We start from the raw sequence: 25,384 nt of genomic DNA, 5'->3' as shown, positions 1-25,384 counted from the left end.
ACATACTTATACAGATATATAATAAGTATAAATCAATAATTTACAAATAATTAAATCTATATCAGTGAAATGATTTCATTTATACTTAGTCTGTATATTGTGAAATGTAACCTTTATCAATATGTAATGCTAGCAATCAAACTGATATGGTAAACTCAGAATATTAATACACGATGTTGTCAAATAATTTCAATTGTTAGATCGTTGTATATTTTATCGAAAAAAATATTATTGAAGATTTTTTTTGTAGGAATTTAGACATATACATGTAAAAAAAACCCATCTTAATTGAAGATTAATCTACTATCCATATAACAAATATTGAGTATTGGAATGATTGTCAATGTGACAAATAACTTTCTACGGTTAAATGAAGATTGTAAGCAATTGAAGGCATCTGTACGACCCTTCAACAATGAGAATACCTAATACTGTAAAGTCAATTATAAAAGACCGGACTTGAAAGATGGGAAACAATTCAATATTGAAAACTTATGCTACAATAGTAAGTTACTTTTAGTGTTTAAGCGTTATCTTGAGATAAAATATGACTTATTAGATATTCCGTTTGTTTGATGTTAATAAATGATCTTCAATTTCGTGTAATCTTACACGATTTTTTCTTTTCATTTCGTATGCCTATATCCTTCTTTATAAAATGTAACTGACGTTAAAAAATATTAGATCGTTCGTGCCTTTTTATCTCGAAACTCTATTTACATGTACAAAGACACTTATCAAAGAGATTGTATAGTTCTCAAAATAGTAACAATCACATGGTCGATTTCACTACTGGTTGAGGTTTCACCATTTTTGGTTTGCCTTTGTTTATGCATCTATCTGTTTATAATTAAAGAGTCGGATGTACAGTCTGTTGTATTGTATACAATTGCGGTGATTCCTGCTGTTTTTATTTTATATTTTATGAAAACATATAAAAATGAATTCTTTCAAATTCTTAAATGACACCGTCATTTATTTTTGATTTATAAGTTTACCATAGATGGTTTTGACTAATATTTTATGTCATATTGGTTTATATAAATCTTTTGCTTTCAAAATATTCGGCTTGAGCGTTTCTGATGAAAGTTAATCCTAAAAGAGCTTCGAAAGCAAATATTTATAAAGTGTTATTTTAAATCTTTAACATCATTACTTTTCAATATACTGAAAAATTTATTCATTAATATTATTTATCATATCAGTCAAATTGAATTTTCACTTTACTAAATATCCCTGAAAAATTTAATGAAAGTGATACACTCTGCTAAAAGAAATCGCAGCAAAAACATCATTTATTGTTGGGTTAATTGTTAATTAATACCAGAACGTATAACATCAACTTGATAATATGAAGCTGACTATATACGCAGATTACGAGGCGGGGACATATACCCACACATAAAACTAATGAATACGAAATTAGTATTGGAAATAACAAAAGAATTGAGCTGTAAAACTACTTAATAATGCAACGGTAACAAACGACACAACCAGCTTCAATTTACACCAAATTAAAACACCGTCATTTTCATACCAACGTTTGTTTTTATACTACGTTTTTAGGAAAGTATTTGCAGTAAATTATAAGAGAAACTTGCTTGCTGTATTTCAACAATATAGTATTTGGACAGAGAAAGCACCACGTTTTGTGTAATTAAATTTCAAAATGCAAATGCTACTGTAAAAAGAATATTTTACTTATTTAAGTCGGAACACAGCGGAAACACTAAATCAGAAATTGTAAGTATCTTTTGAGCTTTTAACTTATGGTATATAATATATATATATATATTTTTTATATTATTTGATATGTAGAAAGAAGTTACGTCTTTTCTATTCTTGATCCTTTTCGTCACTTAATGTACATATGTGTTTATTTCTTACACAAATCTTTGTATAATTAAAAGAAAAATCGAAAAAAATATATACATAGTGTATATGCGTATTCATAAATATATCAAGGTCTCTAAGACTAAAACTTGTGTCAACTTAAATTGTGAAAAGCAACATACAAAGAGAATTAACAAATAACACTTCTACTATGCGAACGATAGTTTTTTTATGTTGTAAACTTCATAAACTTTATAAAGTGAAAATATGATATCACATGGATCGAAAAGTGCACCAACCAGTTTTACGAAACTGTAGGCTTAACAAAATAATAACAAAATAACAAAGCTATACAGAAGTATGCTGAAACTACAAACTATCAGTCTAGTATTGGCGGTATAATTTCAGAAACATAGATTTAATGTTTGACGTCTTCAATAATTTTTAACTTATATATAATACTAAATATGAAAATGCAATATAAAACATACATGTATTCATCATGTTTCTCTTTTTTTGTGAAAGGAAAACTTTTACAATAGATTTTTAGTGTTTATTTTAATTGGAGACTTAAAAGAATATTTCTTGTCAACGATAAAGATTTTAAGGATTGCGCTTCTGTATTCTGGCAGTTTTCTTTTTAAATAAAATTTAAAATCTCACCCTTTCTCTGTAAATAAATTGCATTATGGGTAATTGCAATTAATACTATACAGTTACGGATAACATATGGAAATAGAAATGGTGTGACAAAAAAATTAAATAACAAAAATACCGAACTCAAAAAGGAATAACCGAAGTCAAATGGCAAAATCAAAAGCTGACACATCAAACGAATGGACAACAACTGTCATAATCCTGACTTGGAACAGTCATTTTCTTATGTAGAAAATGGTGGATTAAACCTGGTTTGAAAGCTAGCTAAACCTCTCACTTGAATGACAGGAATATGGTGTGTGTGATGGAAGTTTAAACTGATAAAGGACGACAAAGATGTACATTTCAAAAGAAAAGTTTACCCAAAACTCCTAGTTAAATGAAACACATGATTTTAATCCACAATGCATCACTAACAATTACACCATACAGATTATTTCTTATCAACAGTTTTCTTTCGTTTAAAAAAGGTCATTAAACCATGAATAATGCGATATGTCATGGAAAACGAGATCTGACTTCCTTTTAAAGTTTTACAGAGGCCGTAATGGTTTGACCGTTACGGAATAAATGTGGCACACATGACTATAGATATGTTCTCTTTGTCGTAACTACAATCCCGTCCAATATTCCACGATTAATACATTATCGAATACTACTGATAAACGGTATATATATAGATTCTACCACTGCATCGAGTGTGATACGATATTTATCCACTCGAGACAGTTAAATTTTCAAATTTAAAACGCGAGGCTTGCCGAGCGTTTTAAATATTTAAAATTTAACTGTTGAGAGTGGATAAATGTCGTATTACACGAGATTTGGTGGTAGAATCTGTTTCTCTAATGATTTTCAAACAATACACAGGCAAACTTATTCCTTCTTTGCGACTGATCTGCAAAAAGATGTGTTCTTTTTATGTGACGTCATCAGGCATGGTCGCCTTTTTCATGCCGTCACATTAGGAAATTCAGAGGAAAACAAGAAAATTCGACGTCATAATCGGATTTCAACCAATGAATAACTGAGATCAAACGAACCAAACGTTGATTAAATATAGATTCTACAACTGTATCGAGTGTGATACGATATTTATCCACTCGAGACAGTTAAATTTTCAAATTTAAAACGCGAGACTCGCCGAGCGTTTTAAATATTTAAAATTTAACTGTTGAGAGTGGATAAATATCGTATTACACGAGATTTGGTGGTAGAATCTGTTTCTCTAATGATTTTCAAACAATACGCAAGCAAACTTATTCTTTCTTTGTGATTGATCCACAAAAAGATGTGTTCTTTCTATGTGTTGTCATCAGGCATGGTCGCCTTTTTTCATGCCGTCACAATAGGAAATTCAGAGGAAAACAAGAAAAGTCGACGTCACAATCGGATTTTAACCAATGAAGAACTGAGATCAAACGAACCACACGTTGATTAATTTTTTTTATACAATGGGTGCAGAAAGGGATAAATTGACGAAGAATTAGAGAAATTTTTTTATACAATGGGCGCAGAAAGGCATAAATTGACGAAGAATTAGGGAAATATATATTCTTCCACTGCATCGAGTGTTATACGATATTTATCCACTCGAGACAGTTAAATTTTCAAATTTAAAACGCGAGGCTTGCCCGAACGTTTTAAATATTTAAAATTTAACTGTCGAGAGTGGATAAATATCGTATTACACGAGATTTGGTGGTAGAATCGGTTTCTCTAATGATTTTCTAACATTATGCAGGCAAACTTATACCTTCTTTTCCAAGGATCTGCAAAAAGATGTGTTCTTTCAATGTGACGTCATCAAACATGGTCGCCTTTTTCATGCCGTCAAAATAAGAAATTCAGAGTAAAGCAAGAAAATTCGACGTCATAATCGGATTTTAACCAATGAAGTACTGAGATCAAACGAACCACATGTTGATTAATTTTTTATATACAATGGGTGCAGAAAGGGATATATTGACGAAGAATTAGAGAAATTTGCATATACAACACGAATAATACAACTAGTGTAACAGACGATGATTACCATTCCAGAGCACAAACGTAACCTCAGGTTTGAGTGGGGTTCTTCTTATTTCAAAACCTTTAGTTTTTGGGTAATATTCTGTAATTGTTGTTTTTTCTTGCTCGTTGTTTTTCTTCTCCACGGTTTTGTTTGTTTTTATTGGAATTACCTTTTTATCAATGTTTATAGCCTCTTTGTTTTCAACTGTCTTTGATGATGTTACAGTTTCTTCTCTTGTCTAAATATTTACTTCAAATGTTTCAAGTAAGAAAAGAAAAATTTCAAATTGACAGCATCAAAAGCAATAACAGTTTCAATCGAAATATTGACCAAAACCTAGAATAAAAGTAAAACAATTTTAAAAATAACAGAATAAACTGATAAAAACATCACTTCTGAACTGTATTTGAATTAATACTGTTCAAAGAATGCCACCCTTTTTTCCTGAATCGTTTTTAATCCTGAGCACAAAGGAAGAAGAAGACATGGACTGCTTAAAATGTTAGAAGAATGTCAGTAAAAGGCGATGTTGACGGAAGTATTAGGCTTCCATCAATAGCTAATCGCCCTTTTCAAAAGTGTTTTGCAATTTTTTTTTTTTTTTTTAACTTTTCCTAACATTTTCTTAATCGTTCTAAGTATTCTCCGGTTCAAATATTTCGTTTAAAATTTCGATTTTGTTATCAATTCTTCCCTTATCCTTATCAAAAATTTATATATATTTTTTCCTAGAAAGTTAATTAATGATGTTAAGGGTTTCCTCTTGAGATTGTTTTACTGGGAATATTGCAGAGAGGAATCAAATACATTATATACGAAAAATTGACATTACATTGACAATTCAAACCAAAGAAGCAAACAGACCACGCAATAAGAAAAAAAAAAGATTAACGACTGATGTACAATTTAACCTCTCAAATACACTACAATTGGTTGAAAAAAAAGAATAGTTTTCAACCATGCATGTCAGTTTGTTTTCTGACGATGTAGGATATTTTAATCTTTTGCAGCAGCAAGGACGAAAATTTGGAATGTGACTTTTATAAACAAAGTATTTTATATAGTTTACTTTGTTTATATATATATATATATAATTCGCCTAAACATCAACCCAACAATGTTAGATCTGTAAATTTGCTTTCGCAAATTTTTTGTTCTTCCCTCGCCGGGATTCGAACCCATGCTACTTAGATATCGTGACACCAAATCGCCTGCACTCAATATTCACCATATTCAGATATTTTAGGTCCTTGATACAAATCAGGATACACAAATATTCAAACACCCAAATATCGTTATAGGAACATTGTTTAGCAAGGCAAATCGTACAAATTACAGAGTAACGCAGAGTAAGAAAGCAATTAAACACGTATTAATAATTGATATTTCAATATTGAATTTATCCGTGAAATGTATGCATAACAAAACGAACATGAATTAATGACAGTTGATCGGAACTGAAATACATATAGTTAATTTTCCGGCATTTGATGTCTTAACCTGGACGAGAAAAGTATTTAATTCTTTATCTCATTCAAGCCTATAGCTGTTTCTGTATATCAGCCTCATTATAATGCAACCAATCAGAATCTATACGTGATAAGTAATTTATTGAAGATGGCGTGTATTTCGACCGAAACTAATAGCTCCGCACCGTGATACGAAGCAATTAGATGCACAAGAGTAATCTCTGGTTTAATAGGGTTTTTGATATTCAATATTTAGTTTTCCGTGTAAATGTTTGTTATTATTGTTAGTCCTTTCATCGTTTTTCATCTTGGTTTATGTCGTTATCTTTTTGTATTAGATTAGTGTTTTTTTTATTGCTTTCTTGGTTTCACCTCTCCTTTAAGCTTTGCTTTAATCTGTTTTTCAGTTGTGGCGTGTGTAAAAAGAGATGATTTCAAATTGAATAAAAGAAACGTATCAAAAATTTTCAATCGAAATACCAACAACGGTACATTAATAAAGAAAAGGTAGGCAGAGACAAATGGCTGTTAGAAAAAATAACATAACAAACTGATACAAAATTAATTGTATTTGAATTAATGCGATGTAGTATTGTTCAACACATTAGAGACGACAGCTGAATCGTATTGATCCTCTGCACAAACTAGGAGAGAAAGACGGGACGGTTTAAGATTTTACACAGACTTTTAGATGAAATATCCGAGAAAACGAGTTTATTCTTTCTAAATCATTCCCTTGTTTAAACAGTAACATACTTCTAAAAACACTTGCATGAGTCTGTAACTAATAAGCAATATAACCCTTGTACCATATTTTCCAATTCCTTATTAAAAATTTATTTATATCTTTCTCAATAAAGTTAATTAATGATGTTAAGGGTTTCCTCTTGAGATTGTGTTTCTCGGAATTTTGCAAAAATGAGGAAACAAACGCCTTCTATTTGAAAGATGACATGACAGTTACACTTTACAATGAAAACAATCAGACAACGGTATATGAGGGGAAAAAAGCTAACAAAATGAAAAAAGTAAAATAACAGAAATACCGAACACCAAAGAAAATTCAATAATGAAAGTGACCCCAACTCTCCACTGTGCTACCATTCAATATGTTTCAAGTAAAATCAACATTTTTTCTTCATGTCTGGCAGTTGCCGGACGATTTATAATACTAAAATCCTGTACATAATCAAGCGCAGAAAGTCGGATTGAGATTACAATACAAAGAAATATTTCAAATTGTTAGCTTGCATTTGTATATATTAATGAATCATTCCCGAAATTTGGCGGACTTTTATTATATCATATATTTAAAACATTTTTTTTTAAGATCCAATATTTATTAAAAGGTGTAATACGACCAAATCATAGTACGTCACATCCGGTTGCATACGAAAAAGGGTAGAAAAAGTATTCCCGTAAATTTGAGAGTTGTAGGAAATTAATCTTACATTTCATTTTTGAGTCATAAACATATATCTTGAGTGTTCCACATAACTATTTTTTTTTATTTGGTGTTTCTATAAAATATTTGGAAACTTGAGGTTACATGGTTACTTAATTTTATACACAGAAAAAAGTGGTGAAATTCCAGTGGTGGTTCTTATTTAATATGTAATGAAATGTTGTGTGATGTAGTGTCTGTAGTAATGGACAGACTAAACTTTACTCATGCCATGTATTTATTAATTTGAATCATAGATGAATGCAGTACAGTTTTTGAAATGTGAAAATTTATAACGGGAATTCAATTGTAGTATAACACCTGAAGAAATCTTAATAACGGTAAAACTGTCGATAAACTCATCATAAAATACCAAGATTATAATTGTGTACGCCAGACGTGCGTTTCGTCTACAAATTACTCATCCCTGACGCTCGAGCACTAGCTCAAGTGTTTAATTTTGAACATATTTCCCTCCCCTTTTGCATGACAAAATTTTACCTGTAAGCTTAGAATATCAATATAAAAATTAATATCGAACTGCATCATGAATCAATTCAGTAGGCCTATCTAATTTTCGGACCATCTATTTAAGGGAAATCAGAAAAAGACATTTTACTAATGAAAAGATATCATACATCTCAATCCTCAAAGCATAAAATCAAAGTTGATTTACAAGAAGTTGCATAAAATCATTAAGAATTGAAGTGTCACCAAAATGTTCTTCTAGTGTTTGTTTAACTTCTGCAGTTTCTTGTCTAGTCAAGTTATACTCATTTATCTGCTTAACCTTCCGGAGCATTTGAGATCACCCCCAGTTTTTGGTGGGGTTCGTGTTGCTTAGTCTTCAGTTTTCGTTTTTGTGTTCTATTATTTGTCTGTTTGTCTTTATATGTTTTACCCATGGCGTTGTCAGTTTATTTTCTATCAATGAGTTTGATTGTCTCTCTGGTATCTTTCGCCCCTCTTTTACGGAAACAGATAATAATAGATATGTAATAATCATTGATCTTTGACGAATTAAATTAAAACAATGAGCTTAAACAAAACACTTCCAAAGGGCGTTTACAAATATGACACGAACACAACAAGTCAAATGATTAAGTCTTGGTGACAGTTATTTCAGGCTATGCATTATATTTATAAGTTTGGACTCAAACGATAGTTTCTGCACTCTTAAACTGTTTAAACTTTCATATTAGTTATCAAAGGTAGCAAGCTTATAATTTGATACATTAGACGCGCGTTTTGTCTACAAAGACATGTATTTTTCATTTTTTTCATAAATCAGCCAACAGTTGAAACTAACATTATGGTTATATAGTTACAGTAAAGTAATTAATTAGTCGTCTGTACACAGCTCTTGACTAATTAATTTGTCTGAAATAATATGAATTGAGATAGAAGTCCATGAAGAGAAATATTTCATAACTCTTAATGTCATTATTAGATATTTTGTGAGATGTGATTGGTTATAAGGCATAAAGACATACATGGCGGGCTCTATGCATATTTTATATTTAATGAATTCAAAGAAACCAAGGTTTCAACTCGGTCAGGCAAAATTAATCTTGGATGGATTTGTCTATTGTTTATGTCATTTTGGTAATATACCTCTTCAACTCTTTCGGTTCTTATACATCCTTAATACTCCGATATTCAGCTTTGGGAGTTCCTGTGGAACGTTAATCCAGAAAAGCGCTTCGGACAGATGAAAATTGTAACATGCTTTTTTTTCATTTTTAATAATAATTTTTCTACTTGTCTAATATATATTGTTTGTTATAAATTTAGTAACAAGTATTTATCTGTTTACGGTTATTTCAGTTCTAAGTGTCGTGCTCAGTAATATCGGTATCATAGGTTTTTATTGCTGTTTGTTCAAAATCATCATTTTTGATTAAATCATGTATATGTCCATTACAGTTACTTTTACTTTGTTTTTTGTAAAATTAATGACATTATTGTCTCTTCTTATACATCCCTAGTTGTCAATTTTTTTTTTAGTGTTCCTAAAAATATATAACATGAATAGCACTTCGAACTCACGGCACCAAATGTATGAGGTCTTCATAGTCTTACGTTTACTTGTGTTTTATATATTAAACCAGCTCACTTCATATAGTGCCAATTTATGAATACCACAAAACAGGCTGTTAAAAAAACCTACTACCGCAAATTATTTAAAATATAAATATAAAGAAAAAGTTGAAAAAAAACGAAAAAAATATAGAAACATTTAGTTTGAAACATTTATCTTTAATTTCTGTTTGTGTTGCATTGTCGTTTGGTTTTTTGTTGCACTTTGGTGTTTCTGTTGTTTTTCTCTTATATTTGATGTGTTTTCGACAGTTTGAGTTTGTTACCCGATTTTGTTTTTTCTCAGTCGATTTATGACTTTCGAACTGCGGTATACTACTGTTCCCTTTATCTAATATATTTTGATCACCATTGAACGTCCATAAAAGGACATTGCAGTGTCGGGTTGGATTTAAAAAAAAAAAAGAAAGAACTTTTTTTGAGAGGATATCACGGACACTATTTCGATGAATTCTACAACAGTCAGTCTATACTACTGTGTATGTGAACGCAATCAAGTGTTCACTTTCTTCAATGCAAATTATGATCATATTATGAAATTCGCACATTGTTAAAGTAAATATTTCATTATGACCCGAAGCCAAAATTAGATTAAAGTAAGCTAAGCACACAAGTCTTAAAGGAGTTGATTCAGTAAGACTCCTTTTTGGCCCCAAAATATAGCAGTTTCACAAAATTGTAATAATATAAACTTTTATTTATTTATTGGAAAGTAAAATGCTTCTGCTACACAAATATGGGCTGATTTTGACAATACAATGCACATATATCGGGTACTAGCATCATTAAGCCATGCTAAATAACTGAAATCTTCACAATTTTAGTCTTTAAGTTAAATTATAGACGGTTTCCGTCTTGAATGAAAGTGGCCGCATTCGTGTTCATTCTTTATATTGTGATGTAAGTTGTTTTTATGATAACACATAACTTTTAGAAAAGTTGAGGGGCTACTTTCATTTTTGACAAAAAAACATCTGAAAAGTGACATTTTTTGGCATATTTGATAGATTTTTCATAGTTAAGCTTGAATCGGAGCTTTTTTAATTACTACATCAGTTAAAATCTTTCACATTGATTAATTGTATCAACTAAAATAGACACTTTTAAAAGTGTTTAAAAAGTGTCAAAAATCTTTCGTTAGATGAACCTGAAATTTGAGGCCAAAATCGGCCCTTACCGGACCTACTCCTTTGCTTTCAAACCATAAAAATCCTTACTTAAATGGATCACTTTAAATTTTGTATAATACGGTTTGAAGCCTTCCTTTTTTATTATTAAATCACATTTGTTTTAATAAATTGAAATATTTCTTGTCCTACGATCATAATTTATTTTATATCCTTTTTGAATTTTCCTCGGAGTTCAGTATTTTTGTGTTTTTACTTTTTATTGTAATCAAATTTTACTGTACGTAGCATGGTCATATATGAGACGGTAACACAATTCTATTATTCTTGTTTTCGTCATAAACTGTCATTTGATAAAACTAAGTGAAAACACTGTGATATAATGGCGATGTATATTTTAGCTTGTACTCTCTAGGGTATTGTTTATAGCAGTTTGTTGCTTTTTGGCAGCAATTGATGATACCAGATTAACAACTGTAACACATCCTCTCAGCTAAATTCAAATTACGCTCAACACTAAAATTGGAAAAAATGATACATATTTGGTGTGGGTGCTGTCTAGCAAATTTAATAAAATAAAACATCATATTATTCATCCCACGATTGTCTTTACTCTTAGCAAATTAAGACATGCAAAGTGTAATTCAGAGGAATTTCATCGATTTTATGATGCATTATTAAGAACGTTCACAATTCTGCATTTATAAATGTTTATTTCTAAGTGAAATATTCTCAAATGTATAACTTTTTTCTTAATTGTTTTAAAGATTTCGGTCAAGGTGTGTATCATGAGCTTAATTAACTTCATTTATCCAAAAATAGATACCAACATTTTTGTACTTATAATGCATAAAAGACTCTTCATTCTTCGTGTATAACTGCCATGAGCAGTCAAACGGTATATATAACTAAAATACACATAAGGGACAACACAAGTCTCCAACAACCGAAACTGAAAACAATGTTCAAACCTATGATTGCGTTGGATAAAAACCACATTTTTTATACGTGTGCATGTTAAACAAATTTCGTTGTAGATGGGTCTAAATACAGCACAAACAACATTTTTCCAAAAAGACCAAAAAGAGTGAAAAAGTATATTTTAACAAAACGCATTGACAGGTCGAACAACTGATGTCCTTAAACCCTGCTTACTGCCATTAACGATTGACTAATAAATTGATCACAAAGATGTAACAAAATGGATCTTTATAATATCTTTAAATGAAACAGAAAAAAATAAACTTGCGGCAAAGATGGTAAACCACAAACATTAGGTGCTTAAATTTCTTTTAAACCATATCCGGATTTCGACAATTAATGTCTCTTCAGTGATATTAGGAATCGAAAGTATATTTCTATGCCTTGTGTAGTTTTTGATCAAAGTATACAAACAGTGACTTAATTAATCCGCATCGTTTTGTTAAGAAGCCAGCTGATGTCCACCTCCGGGTGCGTGATTTTCTCGCTGTATGGAGACCCATTGGTGGCCTCTGGTTGTTTTCTGTTCATCGGTTGGGTTGTTGTCTCTTTGACATATTTTACATTTTCATTCTTAATAATGCTTAATGTCTTTTTCCATTTTACAGGTATAAATTATGCCTTCGATATTCATAACAGCAGCTCTTACAACTGTATTATTAATGAAAACTTTTGAATGTAGTCTACACTTTGGAACCAGTCATATATTTAGGGGATTAGAAAAATTGAAAAAGAGACAAGATGCTAGCTCATTTCAACAGCATGTAAGTATAAATTTATGTTGTTCTAATGCTAACAATCACCCCCATCATAGCTTTTCTATCTCTTCTCGACCTATGCTATGAACACTGTTTTTATAAGCATATAATATAACTGGGAACTTGTTAAATTATGAATTCAAGGTAGATCAAGACTTCTCTTGAACTGAATTTTAATGTGCGTATTGTTATGCGTTTACTTTTCTACATTGGCTAGAGGTATAGGGGGAGGGTTGAGATCTCACAAACATGTTTAACCCCGCCGCATTTTTGCGCCTGTCCCAAGTCAGGAGCCTCTGGCCTTTGTTAGTTTTGTATTATTTTTATTTTAGTTTCTTGTGTACAATTTGGAAATTAGTATGGCGTTCATTATCACTGAACTAGTATATATTTGTTTAGGGGCCAGTTGAAGGACGCCTCCGGGTGCGTGAATTTCTCGCTACATTGAAGACCTGTTGGTGACCTTCTGCTGTTGTTTTTTTCTATGGTCGGGTTGTTGTCTCTTTGGCACGTTCCCCATTTCCATTCTCAATTTTATTTCATATTTATAACATTCGTGGTTTTTGATAAAATCATATTGTTGTTTCAGACTCTGCACATAAATCAATGGAACATTACATTTCGTTTGTTATGAAATCGACTTAAGTTAAATAAAGGCAACAGTAGTATACCGCTGTTCAAAACTCATAAATCCACGGACAAAAAACAAAATCGGGGTAACAAACTAAAACTGAGGGAAACGCATTAAATATAAGAGGAGAACAACGACACAACATTAAAATGTAACACACACAGAAACGGACTAAGCATTAGACAAAATCCTATGAGAATAACAAATAGTTATTCATCAATAATACGTTCTTGAAATGTTGCAGAATCTTTCAAAATATGACTATTTAAAATAGTGCTTTCATATTTTTCCATTTTTCTTACAAGAAATGATTCTATTATTTAATAATTATAACCGACATCTTATATTGATAACCTTTTATTGTTTTCATTCGATTGCCACAATCTAATGTCTGTTTATCAATAGTTTTAATGCGTTTGGTTGAAAACGAAATTTATTCACTCGTGGTTGTGGATATTTTTTAAAATGTTCTTGAAATGTTTCAGAATCTTTCAAAATATGACTATTTAAAACAGTGTAGAGAAATGTCAAATTTTTCATGGCATGATTGTTAAAATTTGTTTCAATAATATTTATAACAATACGGAGTTGCCTCTTTATTTTGTATTATCAATCACTTCCACGTTTTGTATACTACAGCAAAGGAAAGATCAGGGAATAGCAACTGCTTTTGAAGGGTACAAATGAAATAAAGTCGTAAAGTTTTCACAAGGCCAATTCATAAATTTGACATTCATATACTGTCTACCGATACCATTCACTCATTTATCCTGATTTTTGTTATTATAATAAAAAAAATCCAGAACGTTCGGGTCGGAGAGTTTCAAGATTCGAAATCATAAATGTTTGAAAGTATGACAGTAGAGATGGCATAAACACAAACAAGGAACAGATTGGGTCAATTTGCAACCTTAGTTCATACCGATTGCATAATTTAGTTATCTTGTCAAAAGACATCTTTTCATTCATACCAAAATTAGAAACACTGGCGCATAAGCTTAACATGCTTGTTCATTGGATTACATTATTTCCACTGTGTCTGTATCTTTGAAATTGCTCCACAATCATAAAAGGAATGTTCTGGGACCTAACAGAAAACCCTGGCCGTTTTTGGCACAACTTTTTTGAACTTTTGGTCCTCGATGCTGTTCAACTTTGTACTTGTTTCGGCTTTCAAACTTTTGTATCTGGGCGTCACTATTAAGTCTTCTTGTGTGGACAAAATGCACTTCTGGCGTATAAAAGTTTTAAACTTGTTGCCTTTTGTTAGCTATTATTCGTGTGTTTCTTTGTCAGTTATGTTCTCCTATTTATTTATATTGTAATGTCATTTTAATGTTATATTTCACATGGCCATAAAAGAGGGAGGTTTGGCATGCCACAAAACCAGGTTCAACCCACCATTTCTTCCTTTAAAAATGTCTTGTACCAAGTCAGGAATATGGCCATTGTCATAGTATAGTTCGTTTCTGTGTGTGTTACATTTTAACGTTGTGTTTCTGTTGTGTCGTTTGTTTTCTCTTATTTTTTAATGGAATTCACATTACTATAAGACGTGTCACTGTACTTATCTATCCCAAATTCATGTATTTGGTTTTGATGTTATATTTGTTATTCTCATAGGATGTTGTCTAATGCTTAGTCCGTTTCTGTGTGTGTTACATTTTAATGTTGTATCGTTGTTCTCTTCTTATATTTAATGCGTTTCCCTCAGTTTTAGTTTGTTACCCCGATTTTGTTTTTTGTCCATGGATTTATGAGTTTTGAACAGCGGTATACTACTGTTGCCTTAATTTTTCTATGTTTCAACATATTCACAAAAAAACATTTAATTTGATATAGATTTGACACATCCGGTAATGACAGCCGAGTTCTTCCTTTTGTTAATTATAGCAGTTACAGAGAATGCTGACTGCTAGTTAATGTCTACAAACAGTTGCAATTTGTGTGAAAGTGAATACAATAGAACATTTGAATCATTAGTATGTACATTGTTACAGTTTCCTATTGAGAAGTGCCAATAGGTATAACGTGACTTGAAACAATATACGAAACAATATCGTTAACAGTGACGTCTCTATAGAACAGATCAGTTTTATATGAAGTGCTAAAATTGTATTACCAAGGATTTAAAGTTCATTTTCACAATATATTCTTTTGATAATTCCCTACAGGGAAACGTATTATGAATTGAACTAGTTTTAAATCCAAGAAAAGGTTACCATAGATTGTAAAAAGCGCGGCATTACAAAGCTTTTTAACTTTAGTTGTGTAAAAACAGTGCATGTTTTCTTTCATTGTTTTTGTTGCCCTATCTAATATTTATCTACCTGCAATTTGTTCATGACTTCTGTCCAATAATGGGATATCAGACATGAAAGGATACCGCTTTTAACATGAAATACAGCCTAAAACTAATGTTTCGTTGCCAGAGGGAGTTTTAGTTATCTAAAAACAGTTTCAGTTTGTCGTTCGATTTAAAACAAACTCGCTGTCATCTACAAATACCACTTATATCAATTATGACGATTTAGAATACTTACTGGTATATCACAAATACTGCTTAATCACATTTTATGTTGAAATTTCATTAAACTAGTTAGAATGGTTGTTTCTGAATTTAATTTGTTTCTTGCGCAGCCGTATTCAACCACTTTCTTCTTGTAGTAAAGACCACATTTTGACCCTGCATTCTCATTTATTCCGTTTTTCATTTTCTTGAACAAGTAAGTGGCCAATCTGTTGATATCTTCACTGTACATGGATTAATTGTATGTTTCAGTATTACGACAAACACCTAGATAGTCCCAAAAATGTGGTGCGCCATTAAAACTTGTCCAACCCCAGCACATTGTGTGTCTGTATCAACCATGGTAATTTTGACCTTGTATTGTTTGTTGGTGTTTATCTGTTTATGCGTCTGTTTGTTTCCGACGGCTTCTGTCTTGTTCATTTATGTGGACTGGTGTACTTTTCAGTACTTTGCTGATTCCGGTTATCCTCTTTATGTATTATGTTTAACACAAATTCTTATTTTGTACGGAAGCTTTATTAAACAAAATTTGACACGCTATGCCGTCAATTGCAACACTTGAACTTAATAAGGATAAGCAGATACTGTCAGGGAAATCTGTTTTCTTTAATGATCTTCGTAGATCCTTGATCCCTCTGTGGACATATTAACGAGATATCTAGAGTCTAAGTGAATTCGACAAACTACAACAGATATACCGTCATAATGTCTCTTTTCGTTTTGTGTAGTTTGTTGCTTTCTCATTGAAGTGTACAGAGTATAATTTTCATAACAGCGTGGACAATAGCAGTAGGTATGTTGGTAATACTACTTACTCTTTACTTTTAACTTGTTTGTCATCGGCTATCGATTACAGTGATCACTCAGTATGTCAGAGGCATACCAATGGGGATTTAAATATGATAAAAAAAAAGTAAACTACATGCAGTTGCACGAGAAGAAGAAAAAAGAAAGTTTAAGTATTCAACATGTAAATCAACACACAAGGTTTAGTACTCGTCTAGTTATTTGTATTATTTGATTTAGGCGTTTATAATCTTTAGCGACCATACAGTTTAAATGTCTATAACACGTACGGTATGACAAGTGGGCGTTACAGCCGAATGTTCGTCTAATCTGACCCAGGCAATTGACAACCTGAGCGCGCCAAGAAATGGTGTTGACCACATTGTTATGAAAATGATTCTATTATCGCCTTATATAACTGAATTATCCTTTTGACATTAAATATATGAACTGCATTAGTCTATTGTCAAGGAAACGATCACTGCAATTTTGTCTCTGTTCGTGTGATTGTTCAGGATATTGTAAAATTATATTGAAACTATTTATGTGAAAAAATATGTTATGCAAATTCTTACTAAGTGGAGGCTTAATTATCACAACGTCTTATTACAAATGAACAAACATCACAATATAGCATGCAGTCTACTTCCAATTAAAATTGCATAAAACAAAAGATAAAATTTAATCTGTCTGAAAGCCAAGTTTGCACATATTAAAGTGAACAGGTACGATAGTCAAAGTGCAAACATAATTGCAATATAAACTAAAGCTTCCCAGGAAACATATATTGCTTATCTTGTACCTGTGGAGTTGTAGACATAGGTATGTAGATGCAAATGTAATTTCAGGGAGACAGGCAGCATTGATTTTAAGTGTTGCAAAACAAAGCATTTGAGATAGGATTATTATTGCATTACACATTCAGTTCTTAAATTTAATTCGTTTTTTACATTGATCAAATTTCTTGGGTTTTTGTTCATGAGGTCAAATTTTCATATACATTCCTTGGTGATGGCTATCGTATCGTTACGTTTGATAAGACATAAAATTGAGAATGGAAATGGGAAATGTGTCAAAGAGACAACAACCCGAACATGGAACAGACAACAGCAGAAGGTCACCAATAGGTCTTCAATGCATCGAGAAATGCATAGCATAATATTAATATAATACCATCGACATATAAATGTATCATCAATAGCAATTACTCCTGCCTTCTTTCCCATATTGAGGTATTGTGTATTTATGCTGTTTCGAAACGCTCTTATATAGTAAGAATTTCATTGAAGACATTATTTGTAAGATTGCTATGTCATATAATAAATGATTTTTTTTTTAAAATACCCCTGACATGTGCGTGTTGTCATTACAGCACTAATATAGCGTGATTGACTTTAAGCAAATAATTCAAACTGGTTGGGTAAATGGGGAAAATCTTGAAATTTCAGCGAGTTTTTACTCCGTTTTGAAGGCACCACTGTGACTCTGAAATGAGGGACAGCAATAAAAGTGCCGTTCACCTGATTTTTTTCTGGCATTTTCTCGTAGTTATTTTGTGTCATGAACTGGTACATCGTACAATACTATCCTTTATTTTCCGTCATTAGCACATTTTAAGTACTGCTATCACATTGAATAGATACAGAATATCAATTAAATATATACAGAGAATATTTGGCTCAGTGAATACTTAGAAGCAGCTTTAGTTAGTGTATGAAGTATGGATACAGAATTAAATTTCTATCCACAATTCCGTTTAACTTTTGTTCATAAATGTTCCAACCAAATGCTAAATGAATACAACTTTAGCAATAACTGCAAATGTCAAATGTGAAGTTTACTAAAGAATATGGATAGGTAGGAGTAGCAGTCAAGTTAACATCACCGACAGAAAAACTAACGGATTTGAAAAAATGAAACACACACACAGATATGAACAATATGCTTTATTGAAATGAAGCTCTTTAAAAATGCCTGTAACAAGTCAGGAATATGACAGTTGTTGTCCATTTGTTTGATGTTTTTTGACATTTGATTTTGCCATTTGATTAGGGACTTTAAGATTGAATTTTTCTCGGACTTTAGTACTTTTGTGATTTTACTTTTTACACTTTCTTTATGCAATTAAATAAAAAGAAACCAAACTACCATACAAACACACACAAAAGCTAAATAAAGTTACTATGAAAAACAAACAAACAAACAAACAAATAAACAAATAAACTCATCATAGATACCAGGATTGAAATTTTGTATTTACAAAAAACTCATAGTGACGCTCGAATAAAAATAGGTTTAAAAGGCCAACTAAAATGCGAAGTTGAAGTGCATTGAGAGCCAAAGAATCCTATTTTTCTAAATACATCTCAGGTAATCTATTCCTGGGGTAGGAAAGCCTTATAATTTCAAAAATTCAAAGTGTTGTAAACAATTAATTTATAATTATGGCCATATCAATATTAATCCATATTAACACAGAAGGCCTGACTATACTGGGCTGGTGATACCCTTGGGGAATAAAAACTCCACCAGCAGTGACATTGACCCAGTGATTGTAAATAAACTCATCATAGAAACTAGGATTCAAATTTTGCATTTACGACAGACGCCTTGGAAGCTTTAAACCTCATTCCGCATAAGTCTATACAACTGGTGGATATTAACGTCCCCTTCTCCATAAAAAAAAACCAAATGTCATAAAAAACTAAAATATTTAGATTTAACTAATTAACAAAATAAATACGCACATATAATGCAGGGTCTGTTTAGCTTTTCGGAGCACTTGATTGTATCCCTGTTTTTTTTTTTTATGGCGTTCGTGTTTTGCAGTCTTTAAAAGTTTTTATGTGAAGAGTTACATGAGGCTGGTGTTTGCTCTGTCGTAATTTTTGGTGTTTTTTCACGGTTGGTTTAGTCTTTCTCCTGAATTTGGAATGTCTTTTTTTGGTATTATATTCCGTCTCCTTTTTTAGACAAGCACATGAACATGAATGGAGTTAAATTTTTAAGTGTTTTTTTTAACACTAAAATAGCTCTGATATTTTTACTTTTTCTAATTTATAGGTATGTTTTGATGTTCGACAGCTTGTAGGTAAGTCAATTTATTAACATAAGTTACCGTAAATATTAAGATCATAAATATAAAAAAATTAAATTTTCGAACCCTAAGACAATATTTTTTTTTATCGATCAGAAGAATTACAGTTACTCTATATATATGCTCATTTTAGACCGATATCTAATATTCGTTTTTATGTGTGCTCATATACAATATTTGTCATCAAAATGCATAAACAAAGTTACAACGCTTGAAAGCGATTTCATTGATTTATTTATCTAAATACGTAAATAATAGTATTCACATTTTACCGTTTCAAGCTAAATGTATAATTATATAACAGCATAATCTCATCAATGTTAGAAAATAAATCGAATTTAAGTTTGAGGTTTCTATTTTGGATAATTTTGATTGTTACTGTGTGAACTTCAACTGGGTCCATTTCAACATTACATCTTTATCGATATCAATTTTAAGATTGCTTGTGGGTGTAAAGTTGGAGAGGAGCTTTATTAGTATTAAACATAAAACAGATATATATCATTTACAGTGTTTGGTTAACAATTTGAAACATATGAAAAACGTGAGACAGAATAATCCGTTTCTCGTCAAAGATAGCAAAAAACTAAAGTCAACATTATTTCTACCATTGATTTCTCTATAAGAAAAGATTTGTTTTGCAAAAACCTAATTCATTACGTCAATCATGTATCAATCAGGACTTTATTTTGGATTAAGTAGAAACAATTTGTTTAAATAAAACAAGAGGCAGAAAAGTAATGATGAGAAATAAAACCAATGGCATTTACACAAATGATCAGATATCTACGTAAATGGTTTTGTCGGCTTACATCGTTGGTGATTTATTGTATGATGCCAATCTGTGAAATGGTCCGATATATTGATGTCAAATAATTATTCTCTACGTACGTACCTGTTTGTGATTTGTTATATTCATATACGGTTAACATAAAAAAAGTCATTTTTTTCAAACATATACAAATTATTATTTCGTCTACAAGCTAAATTTTGAAAGATACTTACAAACCTCGTATGTCTTGATGCATTATTTGGACCAAAAAATAGAAATAAAAACTGGAAAACAATGAAATCAAGCTGTGTTCTGCAATCAGAGCATTAACTATGATAGCATTTTATTTGTTTTGCAGCTTTTAAAGCTCAATTTACAGCTTTCATTGATAAAGACAATGACGGACGAGCATCTTTCAAGGAAATCAAAAGTTACTTACAAAAATATGATCCAGCGGTAACAGATAAACGAGTACAGGATTTCGTAGTCAGACGAGACACAAATGGTATAAGTATTTTATGGTTATTGATACATTTTACTTGAGATGCAATGAAATCCAATTTAAAGGGTTTCTTCTGTGTACGTGCTTACTTACATCCCGGAAAGCCACTGACATGCAGGGCAGCAACAACGGGTCTCCATTGCCGTTACATTGACTATTTGTTAAGTGATCTGAATATAGTTCTGGCTTTGTTTAATCTGTTCTTTATGTCATTTTATGCATCTCCATCGTGTCTAATTGTACATCCCAGGTAAGTAAATGTTTCTGTGATGAGAAGATATTTTCCGTCGTCTAGGAGTTGGGTTAGTGATGTTAAGTGTCACAACTTCTGTCCTTGTCCTGCTAATCTTGAGTCATATTTGGCTGTCAAAGTTAAAAAGGTGTTTCGTCTTCTCTTGTTAACGGTGGTGGGTATGTGATATGAAAGAGCTAGATCCTCAGTAACATCAAGATCTTCTTTATGTTGATGAAATGCTCCATCTCATTCCTCTTGGGGCATCTCCTGTTGTTTCCCCATTACCGATTCGATGACCAAATGGAAAAGAAAAATAGACTTCAAACATCTTGGTCTAACTCCAGTTTTTACTTCAAACCATACTGCAAAAAATATTGTTGTAGAAACTTTTGATAATTTGACTATTTCTTTTGAAATTCCATATGCTCTAAGTATTCGCCACAAGCTCTTCCTGTTGATGTCTGGAAATCCACATAGTTAATGTTTAAAAACTGCCTTTGCCATTCGATAATGTTACGTAAAGCAAAATTTTGGTCAATGCAATCCTATTTTCTCCTCGCTTAGCTGTTTGTCAATTACATTAATTATTTTTTGGATAATAATTTTGGCCATGTCTTTATTTGGAATTGATAAGTGGGTAATACCGTGCCAGTTGTAGCAGTCACTAACTGACGCTCCCTTCTTTACTTACTTTCTTATTATTCCTTTGGTCCGATCGTCAGGTATTATTTTTCCATCCCAAATTGTTTTAAATAGTGATTGAAGAGTTTCAGCTGCAAGTTTTTGGTTAGCTTTGAATAGTTCTGCATTAAAATTGTCATGCACCGGTGATTTTGCCTTTTTCAACTCTTCTATTGCTGTTATTATTTCCTGTCGGTCTGGTAATTTGATATTTATTTCTATATGTTTGAACTGCTTTAACGTGACGGTACCCAAATTGCACCTATTTTGAGTTTTTTCACCTACGTTTTTTAATGATCAAGATAAAAAATTCCATTCTGTGCTGATTTAGTAGCCGTCTCCTTCTTTATTATATAGGTACACCAATTTGAATTTTAATCCATTTTGAGTCATAGAAAAATTGGTTTGAATCTACCTCCAAACTATCCATGATTCCGTAATGAGGAGTACCCAAATTGCATCCATGCTTAAATTTGCATCACTAAAGATCGGATAACCGATGTTTTGTTTTATTTTTTCAAATATTTAGAACAATTTTACAGGCTCACTATTTATTTTTATAAAAATGGATGTTTGTAACATATTTTTTTATTCATTTTTAAAAGATGACTTTTTGGGAACGTCGCATGGCGGCGTTTTCGTACATTTTTCTTTTCCAGTGAAATTTGCATCTGTTGATATAAATTGTGAACGTTTAGTGTTATATTTGAATACACAATTATGTTCACCTATTTTGTAAGACGTGTATAATGACAAATAATCAAAATACAAATTGTTTAATCTCAAAGAAAACTTTAAGAATTTCCCAGTTGTTTATGTTGAATAGGTACAATTTGGTTACTCGCTACAATTTGGGAACCGTGACGTTAATAATTGTTTTGTAGCATAGACATTTGTCATTAGACCTACATATAAATTATCTGATTCAATTCTAAAAAATAAATATAGATTTTGTTTCTAGTTTTGTTATAAAAAAGGAGAAGTGGTATAAATGCCAATGAGGAAAACTATTCACCAGAGTTCGAATGTCGTGGGTATATTTAGTTAGGCTTCTCCCTCGTACAGACGTCGCTCGTCTAAAACAATCTTTGTTTCTTGCCAAATTGTGTTATCTCATAACAGCAGACTATTCTTGTCAAAGTTTAATGGTTAAATATTCCCTTAAACCAGACTAATTCTTGGCTATGGTAAAATATTCAAACATTAATTTTCAATGGCAATAAAGACAAAGATTGGAACAGAATGTATGCCATTTAGTTGAATAACATCGTACATTTAGAACTTCCATTTATATATACAGCTAATAATAGTGAGATTAATTAAAACATTCTGAAGGTGATGGCGATGTAGACTTCATTCCTGATTACTTATCTGAAATATCAGCACCAAACTACAGTGCGTCAATGGCCAAGGAATGGTTCGAACTAGAGGATAGTAATCATGATGGATATGTGTCACGTGATGAACTAGTCAATATTGCCCAGAATATTGGCATGTCTCCCAGAGAAGCACTCGAGACTGCAGAAGGATATTACATGATAGCTGATGTAGATGGCGACCATCGTCTAACCTGGAACGGTTAGTAAAATTGTTCATTTTGCAGTGATAAATTAACCAATCAGACAAATATCTTTTCAATTAAAACTAGCACGACACTTTGAAATATGAATTAAAACAGAAATTCAAGAAGAAGATATCAGTAAAAGGATATGAAACAAAACGCATTACTTAAAAACAAAATTGCTAGTCAAACAAAATATACATGGATACGGATGCAGTTGTCCATTTGGTTTTATTCTATATCTGCACTCGTTTAGTCCATTTTTATTGTTATATAATATCTTTGAGGTAAAAAAATGTTTAGGCAGCTGCCGAGCTGCATGGTAAAACAAATTTGAAATGTTAATGAAAAATTCATATTTTTTTAGCCAGGTTGATATGGTCGTATTACATTTGTTCTTTCATTGATATGGTTTGACATCCATTGAAACAACTATTTATATAAAGACCAAAATACAAAGATGATAACAATCAGGGGCAACCGTACGCCTTCAACAAAACCGTATAATGATGCTGTGTTAAAAAGCCTGTTCGTTACCGAATTCTACTTGTCAACCAAAACTCAGTCAGTATTGACCGACTTTTATTTAATACCTTTAATCAAATTAGAACTAGAAACTTTTAAGTACATCTGCATTCCGATATTAACGATATTAAAAAGTTTGAATGAGACAAATTATTGCAATGGGGATTACATCACAATAGTAGAAACTGAAGCAATTAATATTTCCGTGATGACAATAGGTCAGGATAGTATTTTGGTCTTAGTTTATTGATTCCTGTAATTTGATTAAAATGTCGACGGAAATGTTTAAAAACCCAGAACATCCTGTAAATCGTTACTTGGTATTAGAAAACATATGACATCTTTGATTCAAAGTTATTTGAGTAATTTAAGATTTATTGAAGTAAAAATTGGAATTGATTTCAAATTGAAACTTTGTATCAATATAGATTTGAATGCTGATACTGTTGATTGTATTTCAATTCTAGCAAAAAATCTTTGAACTTTAAATGCTTCAATCTATTTTAGTTTGTCATTCGATGACACCTTCATTTTATGTTTTAAAGACTGTACTTTTTCATGATTGTCTTTGATAAGGTTATTCTATCATTTCCATCCAACTATAGTCGAAGACTAGCCTAGCACGAAACTGTAACCCGAGTACTAGTATTTAATTTGTTTTAGTAGAACTGAAGTGCTATATTTAGGTCAGACTTTTTGCTTTCTTTTTCAGAGTATGTTACCCTTTTTACGTAGATGAGGTGAAATCAGAAATATGGTTGACCATACAGAGATACTTTATAATTTCTGTGCACTTTACAATTGTTGTTATATTTTCTGTCATTTCAATACTTGTTTAATTATTTTCTATTTCGCAATAAACATGATACCGAACGATTCATTATATTGGATTTAGTGAAGAGGATTGCGATACAGCCTTAAGAATAACAAATACATGGGTATTGCACACTTTCCCATTACATTTGTTGTTGTTGTTGAAACCTTCTTTGCTTTCAAAAGACAAAAAGTCAAAATAATATAACCAATATAATAAATGTCCGACAACTTTACGTATATGCTAAAAATAAATCTAGTTTTGAGCACAAGAAATTTACAAAGAAGTCAGTCTTGATCGATATTGCATATTATTAATTAACTACACTGTTATTGGACTTAATATGATGAAAACTGCCTATGCAAAATACATATTTTGTAAAATTTTATTATAATAATGATTTCGTGTTCATTATGACTAAGTTCCGCTTTCCTGTCGCATATCTTCCTTTCTTGAGTTGTAATATTTTGAATAGAAGTAATCAAAACGACGATGATAATTTTTAACAATATGAATATTCATACTAACAATTTAAGATTCTGCTTAATGAGTTAAGACATGTAGCTAATTTTTTTTATGTACAACACTGCAGTAAACTAACCAAATAGTATCAAGAGTAAAATTTTAAGTGACAAATGAGGTACTGTGGACAAAGCCCCAACCCTGCGAACTCTGCAAACTCTGTGATTAGGTTAGGAAAACCCTTAAAAAAATCGTTAGAATTTCTATAAAATTCTGATTACGGATATAGGAGAGGTGGATACAAATGTGTACTGCAGTGTGATTCGCCGAAGGAAGCCATTCAAAATATTATAAAAAAGGAGGTGTCAAATAGAATAATATGGTTAAGATGATAAGAATGTT

General features: G+C 31.3%; 1 protein-coding gene across 2 annotated transcripts; it reads left to right on the top strand.

The window, feature by feature from the left end:
• Nucleotides 1–1,259: 1,259 nt before the first annotated feature.
• On the top strand, nucleotides 1,260–24,579 carry LOC139514923 (calmodulin-like). Of its 2 annotated transcripts, XM_071304506.1 has the most exons (7): nucleotides 1,379–1,743; nucleotides 6,381–6,480; nucleotides 12,234–12,389; nucleotides 19,397–19,424; nucleotides 20,561–20,707; nucleotides 22,956–23,198; nucleotides 24,419–24,579. In XM_071304506.1, the coding sequence occupies exons 3-7, from the start codon at nucleotides 12,243–12,245 to the stop codon at nucleotides 24,439–24,441; spliced, it is 588 nt and encodes a 195-aa protein (XP_071160607.1). In that variant the 5' UTR covers nucleotides 1,379–1,743; nucleotides 6,381–6,480; nucleotides 12,234–12,242; the 3' UTR covers nucleotides 24,442–24,579. The 2 variants fall into 2 exon arrangements, with proteins under 2 accessions (XP_071160606.1, XP_071160607.1); XM_071304505.1 differs by lacking the exon at nucleotides 6,381–6,480 and having other exon boundaries at nucleotides 1,260–1,743.
• The last annotated feature ends 805 nt before the right edge of the window (nucleotides 24,580–25,384 follow it).

Source organism: Mytilus edulis, chromosome 3 (assembly GCF_963676685.1).
Source record: "Mytilus edulis chromosome 3, xbMytEdul2.2, whole genome shotgun sequence".
NCBI classification, from domain to species: Eukaryota; Metazoa; Mollusca; class Bivalvia; order Mytilida; family Mytilidae; genus Mytilus; species Mytilus edulis.
This window is presented reverse-complemented; position numbering and strand designations above follow the sequence as displayed.

Coding starts and splice junctions, on each gene's coding strand:
- LOC139514923 (XM_071304505.1), top strand. CDS start 12,243: ATGCCTTCGATATTCATAACAGCAGCTCTTACAACTGTATTATTAATG. Junction 12,390..19,396: donor CTAGCTCATTTCAACAGCAT/GTAAGTATAAAT, acceptor TCTAATTTATAG/GTATGTTTTGATGTTCGACA. Junction 19,425..20,560: donor TGATGTTCGACAGCTTGTAG/GTAAGTCAATTT, acceptor TTTGTTTTGCAG/CTTTTAAAGCTCAATTTACA.